Source organism: Rattus norvegicus, chromosome 19 (assembly GCF_036323735.1).
Source record: "Rattus norvegicus strain BN/NHsdMcwi chromosome 19, GRCr8, whole genome shotgun sequence".
Classification (NCBI taxonomy): Eukaryota; Metazoa; Chordata; class Mammalia; order Rodentia; family Muridae; genus Rattus; species Rattus norvegicus.
Window position 1 is genome coordinate 10,039,028 of NC_086037.1, and position 11,747 is coordinate 10,050,774.

At 54.8% G+C, this 11,747-nt stretch overlaps 1 protein-coding gene across 3 annotated transcripts in view; it reads right to left on the reverse strand.

Moving 5' to 3' along the window:
• The window catches only part of Adgrg1 (adhesion G protein-coupled receptor G1), a 37,156-nt gene extending 29,045 nt beyond the window's left edge, over positions 1-8,111 (reverse strand). Inside the window, exon 1 of one of the 3 annotated variants that reach the window (NM_152242.2) lies at positions 7,829-8,111. Coding sequence is in view for 2 of the 3 variants with exons in the window: in XM_008772264.4 (XP_008770486.1) it covers positions 1,023-1,032 (10 nt within the window). In the remaining variant the exon portion in view is untranslated. Of the gene's footprint in view, positions 1-1,022; positions 5,949-7,828 lie in introns of those variants that run through there. The other 2 variants (XM_008772264.4, XM_063277826.1) reach the window with 2 other exon arrangements.
• Between the last annotated feature and the right edge of the window lie 3,636 nt (positions 8,112-11,747).

The window sequence follows — 11,747 nt, forward strand, 5'->3', positions numbered from 1 at the left end:
CTCACTGTGCAATAGGGAGAACAGTCAGCGCACAGTAGGCACAGCACACAGTAGGCACAGCACACAGTAGGCACAGCACACAGTAGGCACAGCACACAGTAGGCACTTAATGCTTAAGATCAGCAACCTCCCTTGGGGGGAAGGGAGAAGAGGGGTTCTGCCTCTACTCAACCCACCCCTCTCAGTAAAATGAGCCCCTTGGGGGCCCTAACGGGCACCACACACAGATGGCTGGTTGGAGAGTAGGGAAGACAGGAACCCTCCCCCCATTTCCTACACCAGGGGAAGGGGATTGAGGTCCTATCAGGCCCAAGCAGCTGGGGGCCCTAAGGACTTGTGGTTAGTGGGTAAGGAGCTCTTGGCCTCCCTTCCCAGGACTCTCGCTCCAGGTGCCTCCTGCTCAGACCAACGCTGTGCTGTGCCTTCGTTCCTTGGTCAAAAGTTGTTAGACTGCCCTGGTTCTCTAGGGGCCCCTTTCCTGTCCCTAAGGGAATCTAGAGGGGAGGCTACTGTCAGGGGCACCAGGCTCAGTCTACCACAGTGCCCTCTTCCGGAGCCCGGGTCCCCATCTCTGGACTTGCTGTGTGAGCTCAGACAAGCTGCCTGCCCACTCAGAGTCTCCCTACTCCCACGGGGCTTCTTCATAGCCCAGACAGGCCTTGAACTTGAACGCCTTCTACCTCTACCTCCCCAAACACTGGGATTACAGATGAACGCCACAGCCTAAGGCTGAGAACAGCTAGTCGATCAAAAGGCACAGAGCATTGCCAACACACTGTGGGCTCAAGATTGTGCCACACCAATAGGGACTTGGCTTCCCCAATGCCCAACAACTAATAGTTTCAAAAGTTCTGTTCCTTCTGGCCCCATTCTGTTTCCAGGCACCTCTCGGTTTACACACATCTCTACCCCTGCAGTGTACTAAAGCCCCCCAAGGTCCCTTTACATTCTACACTTTCTGCTTAGCAGCCACATGCCCTCCCATCTCCTCCCACCTACTGGCCACCCCCTTAGTCCTGTACCTGGTGCCATGCAGCGGGTTCTGGAAGGAGCCAGGCAGCTGGACCACCTTTCAGGATTCACCTCCAACGCTGATTCTTCCAGTCTAAGTCTCTGGTAAGAGTGTGAGCGAGAGCTAGCAAGTGCACTGGCTGGGGTGGGGGGAAGGCTCCTACCAGCCGGCAGCCCCCTTTCCCATAGTAGAGACCAGGCGGCAGCCTGTGTGGAGCCGGGAGAACCGGAGGACCGGGGGAGGGCCGGGACACCCCCCTGCTCTTGCTCGGCTCCTCCCTTCAGGCTGGCGATGAGATGACTGGCGAACTGTGAGTCATGGCTTTCTCAGAGGGAGGCAGGGCTGACGGAGGTGAGGCGGGGACCTTGGGGGATGCCCATGACTCAGGCCTGGCAAGTGGGGACCAGGGTCTCTCCTCTCATCATCCCAGCACCCTGGTGACAGTTTCAAAAATGGGTATGAGCTGGGATGAGTGTGTACACACACACACACACACACACACACACACACACACACACACACACACACTATTGAGTCCCTGGGGGCTGCTCCCCTGAAGTTCTTTCAAAAAAGCCAGTTTGCCATGGCAACAGGCCACTCGGATGCTGCCCCTTCCTCCAGGCCCAGCCAACAACTACCCCTTCCTGAAGGACAGTCTAACCTCCGTGGCAGCAGGCAGAGCCAGCGCTGACTGGCAGAGCGGAAAGCACTCCAAGAGGAAGGGGGTATCAGGCCGCCTGGCTGGAGGCCACATATGGCTGACTGCTGACCCATGTCTCTGAGTGTCTTCCCAGCAGGGAGCCAGACCTCAGTCTCAACCTTTCAAAACTCACATCCTGGACCCTGAGACCCCAGGGACTTCCGGAAATAGCCTGTCTATCAGCTGAGCCAAATGGGAAACTGAGGCCCAGGTAAAGAGTCATTCCAAAACCTCAGAAAGAACAATTTGGGAGTGAGCCAACCCCATCATGCCTACTCTGGCTGCTGTCTGTTAGATGTACCGTCCACCGCTGAGGTTCACTGGTCCTGCACAGCCCAGGGGGTTGGGGGAAGGGAGGGAAGTGGGTGGCAGGGGGAGTGTTTTGGATAAACATGGCCCTCCAGAGTGAAGCCTCCGGACTTTGCTCTCCCATACCCCATACTGTGTGAGCAAAATGAAGCACCGGAGAGGATTTCACAACCTAATGAGGGCAAGTGGCAACAATAACACTAATGGCCGTAACAAAATAGCAGGCCTTGCAGCTCGGCATTCCAGGCTTCCCTCTGCCTCCTCCCTGCTTCCCAGCCCCTGCCCAGACAATTAATGAGTCCGAAGGAATTCTCCAGGAATGTGGTAATGAAGAAGGAAGAGGGGCAAGGGAGGGGGGGGGATGATGCTCAGGGAAGGTAGTTAACTTCTTCAAGGTCTCACAGCTGGGGAAGTAGAGGTGGCAAGCAGGCGCCCAGTGGTCCACTGCACACCACCACCACTCCGTGAGATGCAGCTGGCTCTCGGGCTCTCAGCAAACATCCAGCAGGTACAGGCCCTTAGCCTCAACATCTCCACCATGTCTCCACCATACAGAGCAGGACCGTGTACAGAGAAAGCAAGGGGCTCTCAGCCACACCCTCCAAAGGCTGGGTGTGGACCAAATGGCTCCCGAGCCCAGCCGAATATTGGAGAAGTTAGGAAGTTCAAGAAAAAGAGACCTTCAGAAGAAACTGCTAGGGGTAACAGCAACAGGGGTGGAGAGGTAGGGAGAGCCATTTGAAGGAAATGGATCCAGATAATGGAAGATTTTGAAAAAAAATCCACTCTCACAAGAAGGATTGTGCTCAGGGCTCAAGTTATGAAAAATTGCCAGAAACCTCAGATTTCAGATATGCCCCAGATCTGTCTCATAAGAACCTAAAATTTAACAGAATTCCCAGGTGGTTATCCTTTTGGCCTGGCTCTCCTCTTAAACTGGGTGGGTATGACGTGAGGTGTGGACAAGTGGCTGAGCTCAGGCCGTGTCTTGAAGATAGAGACAGAGAAAAGCTGGGGTAAAGTCTTGTATCCAAAGTCTGAGACAAACAAGGCTGAGGAAAGCCAAACAGGGAAAGGGGAGGTATCAAAAGCATCCCTGACATGTATACATGTCAGGAGTAGGGTGCAAATCTGGGAGACGGCGAGAAAAGGCTACCCTAATGCAGAGTGGATCTGTAGCATTAGGGAACCACATGTCCTCTCTGGTTCCCATGGCTACTAGAAGCACCAGGCCAGGACTCAGCTAGAAAAGGGCTCCACAGGGAGGGCTGTGGGACTACAGGCTGGTGACAGAGTCAGCATGGGGTGGGGAGCACAGGAAGCTGACAGTTGCCCTTTCTTTATAAGAAATGGAAGAGAGAATACTGATGCGGACCCCTGGCCAACTGGCTACAGCAGACTCCTCTGCCAGATGGTGACTTGGGCAAGCATCTCTACCCAGCTACCCCTTCGCTGTTAGGCGAAGACAAAATATTAGCACCTGCTCTCTGGGCACCAAGGAGAGCTCTTCAGGGACACAGGAACCCATGGCTATGGATTAGAAAGCAACAGGGAGGGGTTGGGGATTTAGCTCAGTGGTAGAGTGCTTGCCTAGCAAACGCAAGGCCCTGGGTTCGGTCCCCAGCTTCAGGAAAAAAAAAAAAAAGAAAGAAAGAAAAAAAGAGAAAGCAACAGGGAGGGCTGCTTGCTGGGGCTACTGCCCCATGGAGTATGTGGCTGGTACAACTTCAAGGGACCTTCAGGCCTCAATCTCTCTCTAACCTGCCTAATAGAACGGGTTACACAGCCAGCCTTGTCAAGAGGAATGAGCTGAGTCCAGCCTTGACAAAAAGCCTGGAAACACACTGCCTGGTCAGAGGTGGGTTTTTAACTCTACAGAAAGAGCTCAAGTACAGGCTTCTCTTGCAAGCTCAGTGTCCCTGTATGTTTTAGAGCGTAATACCCAGCACATTGATGCTAACATGAACACAAGGGCTTCTCTACAACAGGAATGCCTGGTGCGTTTATCAGAGATGGAAACTGAGGCACAGAAAAGCGACCTTCCCAAAGCCACCCCCACGATCCTGTAGCCAGTAATGCAGATGTGCTAGGGCTGTGCTCCCAGCCACCTCCCCGCTCCCTTCATTCCCGTGGGAAAGGCTCCTGCCCAAAAGCGTGGGGGAAGCCACAGCCCCATGATAAAGCCACCTCGCGTCACATCGCCCCAGGGTCCAGCAAGGATGGGGGTGTCCATGTGACTCAGTCACCCTTACAAAGGCAGCTGTGTGCTAGTGCCCAGGACAGCCTTCCCCACTGGGGGGGTCTCCCCTTCCCCTAGCCGGGGAGAAGTATGAAAATATGGCTGGTCCAGAGGAAAGGAAACAGGGGCCTCTCTCAGCCATTAAGGTGGGTTAAGCCTCACCAGGATTCAAGCCTAGGCTTGGGGTTCAAGGATATCATACCAGATAAAGTGGAATAAAGGCCAGGAGAGGATGCGAGTTGAGTCTGCCCAAGTCAAGTTTGCCTATTTTCTGAGACCTTATTGGGAGTCCACTCTAGGTCCTTGGGGATGGAGTTAAGCTGGGTGGCCCGTTTACATTTACCTGCCTCTCAGATTTCCTAAGCCCTAGGGTTGTGGTCTGGGGAGACACTCCCCCACCCCCACCCCCAGGTCTCTCTTTCTGGTCCCAGGGATGTTTGATCAAATGCCAACAAGAAGTGGCCTTGGTCCCTAGCATGGTCACATGACCTTTCTCTCTGTGCGAACCTCGTTCCTGCCTGCTGGGAAGAAGCCAATCCAGTGTCTTGTTCCCTAGCCAAGTTCATGCTGGCTGCCTCCAAGGCCACCCCCACTGGCTGCCATGAGAGGTGGGCATGCCTGGGTGCCCAACTACCCGAGGCTAGGCAAAACTGGCTAAGAGCCTCCTGTTCGTGTGGTGGCATGACAGAATGTCTGACCCTCACCTTAGCAACCCCCACACCAAGAGCCCGCCAGCAGGAGAGCTGGAACCAGCTAGATCTTGCTCAGAGAGTCAAATTGGCTGTGCCCCTGCCTCTTAGCATTCAGAAGCCCCTGAGCTCAGGGCTAAGGTGAGCACCTTGAACAAGCCCTCACGAATCCTGTCCTAAGTCTGTTAGTTTGGGCCTGTCCTTCAGGATCCAGAGACCTAGAGTCCTCCAGGGAGACCCTACCCATCTCTTAACATAGGTTCCCTCTGCAGCCCAGGTTGTCATGATGAGGTTCCCTGCTCTGCCTCTTCAGGACATAACTCTCTGACCTATACTCTGCTCAGAAGCAGCCTGGCACAGGGGAGCCACTGACTGAGGCTCCAAACCACTCTCCTGGCTGCTTTGGTTCCTTCCAGAATTGCCCCAAAGCTCTCCATAACTGCTGTGGGAGTCTAGCATCAAGCTGCTGGGCTTTGATCTTTGCATGCCTCAGTGTCCTCATGTGTAAAATGGGTATGGCACCCTCCTGACCACTGGGTTTGCTCTTGAGCATGTGTTGAAGTATATATGTGTGTGCATGTTTATGTGCACATGTGTGTGGAGGTCAGAGGTCAACACCAGTGTGCGTCTTCCTCCATCACTCTCCATCTTATGTGTTAGATGTTTTAGGAGTTTTATGTGTGTGTGTAACATGTGCAGATAACAGTGACACGACATGCATGTGGAGGTCAAAAGATAACTCACAGAAGTTGCTTCTCTCCTTGCCTCATGCGGGATCCAGAGATCTAACTCAAGTCATCAGACTTGAAGGAAAGCCCTTTAGCTAAACGCCTTGCTGGCCCTTCAAATTACTTTTTGAGACAGAGTCTCTCATGGAACCTGGAGCTCTCTGATTCAGCTAGACTTGCTGGACAGCAAGCCTGGAGCTCCTCCTGTCTCTGCCTCTCTGGGATGCAGGCACAAACCACCAAGCTTGGGACTGTGGTGCTGGAGAATCCGAACTCAGGCCCTCCAGCTTCCGCAGCAAGCATGTTGCCAACTGAGTTACCTCCCTACCTCTGTGAGTCTGCTCTTAAAATGGCTCCAGTGTGCAGGAACAGAGGGACTTCGACCCTCCGCAGGGGCCACCCTGCCTCAGCTAGAGCGTTGGACCTGGTCTGAGGTGACCAGCATTCCCCAAAAAGGCCATGTCAGCGGCTGCCAACTGTTCCACACTCGTACCCAGGCTATGCTGCCCCTCCCCGGGTCCTGTCCTGAGGTTGAGTGGCAGCTGCTCAGGCACCAGAACTGGTTCAGCTGTCTCTGATCAAGCAGAGAGGCATTGCAGTATCTGTGCCAAGGCAGGCAAAGGAAGCCCCCAGAGAGGGTGAGTGACTACGCTCAAGACGTAGAAAGGATGTCTTGCCCATAGAAAGGATGGGTAAGGCATGCTCCGTCTTGAGGAGAGCACTATGCCAGGTCACTCACTGCCAGTCTCCAGGACCGGAATGTTGGCTGTGTCCTCATGTGCACCCACACCCCCTTCCCCATACAGACAAGCACAGATACTTTGTGAGAGGTTGGCTCGGGGAGACTCACTTGGACAGTCACAAAGACACTCATTTCCTCACCTGAAATCCCAGTAGGCTGCCACCACCTCCTTCCCTTTTCCTTCCCCCTTTCTTTCAAGATATCGTCTCTCCATGTAGCCCAGGTTGGCCTGGAACTCAAAATGGATCTGCCTCAGTTACCCTAGCGTGGAGATTACGCCCCATCCATCTCCAGCGCTTCTCTTTTGATACAATAAAGAGCTGGAATCCTAAGTACTTTGCAGAAATCCCGCAGAGCATTCCCAACCCCAACCCCAGGAGACCCGCCCCCAACACCTCCTGCCTTCTGCATGCCCCTCTGCCCAGCAGCCAGGGAACCCCCCCCCCGTGTCTCCCATTAAGTGCTGGGGTGCAGGTGGCGCAGGCGGCATAATGGAGTGATATCAGATGCTCATTAGCAGGGACCCACCGTGCAGCCCACACGCCTCAGGGAGCCAGACTGGCAGAGGCAAAGCAGCGGCGCCAGCCGCCCACCTTTGTCTGGTTGGGTGGGGGCCATGAGCTAGGGCTGGGGGCTGGGCACTGGGGCTTTAGAAGCAATATTTGATTTGACATCTGGGGCCCTGTCTACCTCCGTCACGGTACAGCTAGGGTCATGGATCCAGTTGGAAGGAATGCCAGGGTCCCGCCGAGACCACAGCAAGCCTGAACTTTTCCTTCCGGTGCAGATGCATTTTTGGGGCCACCATGTGGGGAAGCAGTTGGTAGGACCCTTGCAGATGGGGACAAACCTGGGCTGACAGGCAAGGGGACCTGTGGCTGGCAGCAGCAGAGACAGAACTCCGTGAGCCCTGCCCTTTTGCTGGCTTACCAGGAAAGGTTGCCTGCCCCCTCTTCCTCCTCAGAAGTCAAACAACCAGGGTGAGCTGCTGCTAAACCGGTTCCCCCGCGGATCTCAGGAGGAAACTACTTGGGGAGCATTAGGAACGAAGAGGAAAATGGGGTTCATGTCCGCCAGTCTTCATCCACACGCCAGGGCCCAAGCTTCACTCTGGCCCTCATGGCAATGGTGCCCTTCTGGGCAAAGAGGGACACACCTCACATTCAGCCAACGTGCCCCATTGGCGTCTCTTGAGCATGCCCAGCCCACACTCTGCGCAGCAAGGAGTATCCTAGGAACAGCTAGAACCTCTAACTTAGTCGTTGCCTGGGAGACATGATCCAGCCCACTCACAAGAACCCCCAAGCACTGCGCTGCACCTGAGACCAAGGTCAAGCGGGCCGAGCCACGCCATACCCGCAGCCCTCTCTTACCTCCGTCTCCCAGTCTAACTAACAGCAGCGTCTTACCTCCAAGCCTAGGCAGGCCCTTCTGTTGATAGATAGGCTTTACTGCTGGTGCCTCTGCCTCCTCCTTCCAGGTGCCCAGCACCTAGTCTGAGCCTGTCTAGGCAGCTGTGAACTCAACCCAGGTGAGGCTCCGCCTACAGGTCTAGCTTCCGGTGCCAAGTGCCCTCGAACACTCCTAGGTTTTCTGGCGAAGCTTTACAGGGTCTTCAGCCTCCGTGGACTTTTGGCATCTCTTCCCTGGTTAGTAAGAGCTGCCTTGTGGGAGGCTGGGATCACACGGTCTCGGCGCTTCAGAGACCCTTTCGGGCTGTGGGAGGCATGCTGCCACGCCCACACACACCTGCAAACTGCCAGCCCTTTGTGGCTTCTCCACCCTCTTCCGAGCTGGGGCCCCACCTGAATCCTGCCCCTTATCCTGTCTACAGCGCAATACAAACTCAGCCACAGGCTGGATGCAGGAGGGCTCCGGGACTGCGGGTGGGGTTCTCAAAATGCCCTGCTGGTCTAAGGCGGAACCAGAGCAGGCAGAGGGTGAGGGGACAGGGACGGAGCTTTTTTGCTAGGGATGGGTGGTGGCAGCTGCCCTAGGTATCTTGGGAGGATGCCAAGGGGAGAAGTCCAGGCAAGCTCCACCCTGCAATGGAGAGGCCCTGTGGATGCAATTCCCTCAGACACTGCCACCCACCTCTTTTTCAAGTTCTTGCAATCAGTACCAGTATCAGGGGGGCGGTGTGTGTGTGGGTTCTTCTGATGCACAACCAGCTCCCTACATAGAAACCTGCTAGCTGAGCCATACTTCCCTCAGGAAGCCAATCCAAACAGAAGCGGATCCTCTGAACAAGAGATATCAATCACGGCTGTGGGCTGAGGTGTCCCTCCTGTAGGATTTACCTTGGAAACACCCCCACCCTCAGTCCATTTTGTTTCTTGAGCCTCAGATCAATCCCTCTGTTTTTCTTGTCTATGAACCCCAGCAGTTACCACAGCAGACCCAGAATAAGGTCCGTTCTACAGGAAAGACTAGTGAGTGGATAAGAAAAGAAGATGGATGGATAGGTGGATGGACAGATGGACCAGAGGATGGATTCCATCACGTTTGTAGAAAACCTACTGTGACCCAGGCACTGTGCTGGGCATAGGAGAGACAGCTACGAGCCACACACCTGCCCTCTCAGAGCTGCAGGGCTACAGATGACAAATGGATAAACGATAATCTACCCAGAGCTCTAGTAAGAGTAATGGGGAGGAAAATACCGGTGAGGGGAGCAGTGTTAGATTCTCAGTGGGAGATGATGCTTGAATACAGACAGCATCCAAGCAGGTAGCCTTTGGAGTACCTAGAAAAGAGCATTCTGGTGGACAGAAGGGCAAAGGCGGAGGGGTCGGTGATTCTGACTTAAGGGATGAGGAGGAGAAGGTTGCTCACGGCCGGCCGTGCAGCTGAATGAAGGACCCAAAGGCGGAGACGAGACCACAGAGGAGAAGGATCTCGAAAGGGAGCATCAGTCCCAAGATGATGCCAGCACCTGCTTACTGGCAACAGCTCTAGACGGGCCCTGCCGAGACTCTTCAATCCTACCAAAATGCCTTCCTCATGAGAACCCCTGGCTACAGGGTGGGCATGCACACTTCCTCTGCCCAGCACAAGCTGGATCTCTAGAGCTGAGCAGATGGGGAGTGAGAGGGCCCACAGGGAAAGTCTGACTTCAGTTCCTCGTGGCCCCCAGAGATACCATCTGTCCTGATAAGGACACACAGGGGAGTCCCAGTGATTTCCTGTATGCCCACCAGTGACTCCCTAGCTTGTGAGATCCACACCCACACTTCACATCTTCCCCTGTGTCTTCAGCCCTGCCCCACCCCACCCCCACGTGTGATCTAACTACTATTCTGTCACCTGATCTCAAGGACTGGTGCCAGAATCCTAGTCTTGAGCTCACTTTTGCTGGGTTTCCTTGGAAAGGTTGCTTAACCTCTCTGTGCCTCAGACCACCTATCAAATGGGGACCTCTGCTTTTGCTGTGCTTGCTCTCCAAACATAGCAAGAATTGGAAGGTTTTGTGTGCCCTGGCAGTGCAGGCACCGTGGATCGTTTGTGAGTCTGGAGGCACGGTCTCCTAGCGACCCAGACCATCCCCTAGGATAGTGGGTTAAGGAAATAAAATGTAACAAGAGCCTGGCCAAGTCTCAGACCTGCCACCTGCAGAGATGAACTGTAACCAACCGGACCCAGGCAATCAGTCCTGAGCTAAATGCAAATCGTGGGGCACTGACTCCTCCCTCATCCTGGAGGGAGTAGCTACCCAGCGCTGAGGGGGCAGAGTACTCCCAAAAAGGTCAGAGTCAGGTACAGAAACAGGCTTGTAGTCACACCCAGGCAGCTGAACTCCAGAATCAGCCCTATTCCCACCCCTCACTGAAAACAGAGAGAATACAGATCCTGTCCCTTCCCTTTCCTCACAGTGTACCTGGTGAGAAGGTGAGAGAGTCCCCAGGGGGTCTCATGCTTTCAAGCTAAGTTTCCACGGCCTCTCTCAGAACTGATGGAGCCCACAAGGTCAGGGGGTGAGCTCCCTGACTGAAAGCCGTGGTTGAGCGCACCTTGGACATTGAGAAGGTGCTGGCTTCATCCAGGCAGGCATGAGCTCAGGCAGGGTTTCTGACTCGGGCCATTCCCCCCCCCCTCCGCTAGTTCCTGTATTTATCCACTGAGCTAATATTTGCCTAGTAAGTACTAGGTGCTGGGCCTCTCTGGTTCAGAGAACAAACACCCTGTAGGGCGGGCAGTGGAAATGATGGGGTGGGGGGTGTGGATGGGGTGGGGGTGTGGATGGGGTGGGGGTGGGGAGGCAGGATCAGACTGTCTGAAGCCCAGCCCAACCTGCTGTTCAGTCACCTCCCTCAGCCTCGTGTGCACAGCAGGTGTTAGGGGCACCTATCCAGGCTGTGAGGACTCCTGGAAAGATGCTCAATCAATGGCTGACACGTGTTTGAATGCCCCCTAAGTGCTCCTCATCCCCAGTGCAGAGCAGATGAAAGGTACTGGCTTTTGGCAATCCTCCACGTGCTCAGTGTTGTTCCTGCTACTGAACAGAAGGGGTCCCCACTGCTTCCAGTGACACAGAGTGTCTCCCTATGGCCGCCCCTGGCAGAAATCATCCTTCCCAGGAATGTGGGTGTGCGAGCTCACTGCTCTAGAGCCCACCCCAGCAGCATGCTGGGCTGCCTCACCGTCCTCTGCAGAAAAGAGTCGGTATGGGTAGCTGATGACACTGCCTAGCCCTCGGCGAGTTCACGGTAAGCCAGGTGTGATGACTGTCACCCCAGCAAGAGGCTGAGGCGAGAGGATGGAGAGTTCAAGGCCACCTGGGGCTGTGCGGCAGACCCAGACTTGGCTAAGTTCTTAGTGAGCTCGTTCACGGCAGCTTTGTGCCCTCTGGTTGAGGTCAAGTCTGGCATCTAGGTCCCTCCACACAGAGTCATCCATCTATGCCCAATCTAAGTCAGGAAACCACCCCCGCTGCAGTCTAAGCGTTTGCCACCCAGTAGCACTTCGGTGCTTCGAAGCTGAAGCCTTTCCCTGACCTGCAGTCAGTAGTGGACAATGAGGCGTCCATCCTGAGGTGTTTTCAAGTGAGTCACATGAGGAGATGGAGCATGTACAGGGGAAGGGGAGGGTACTGCTGGAAGACACACCCATGCCAGCAGCCAGCAGATCTAAGAGCAATATCTGTCCTCGGTTATGGGCAAGAGAGATAGATGTGCCTGTGCCCCTCCATCATGAGTCAACACTATTGGGCCACATCCTCAGTGTTCCGTGACACTGCTCTTCTCCAGGTTGCCCTGTGTCTGGAGGTGACTGAATCACATTTGCAGCTTCTCAGCCTCACTTCAGCCTGGAGTTGGCACTCGCCATGAG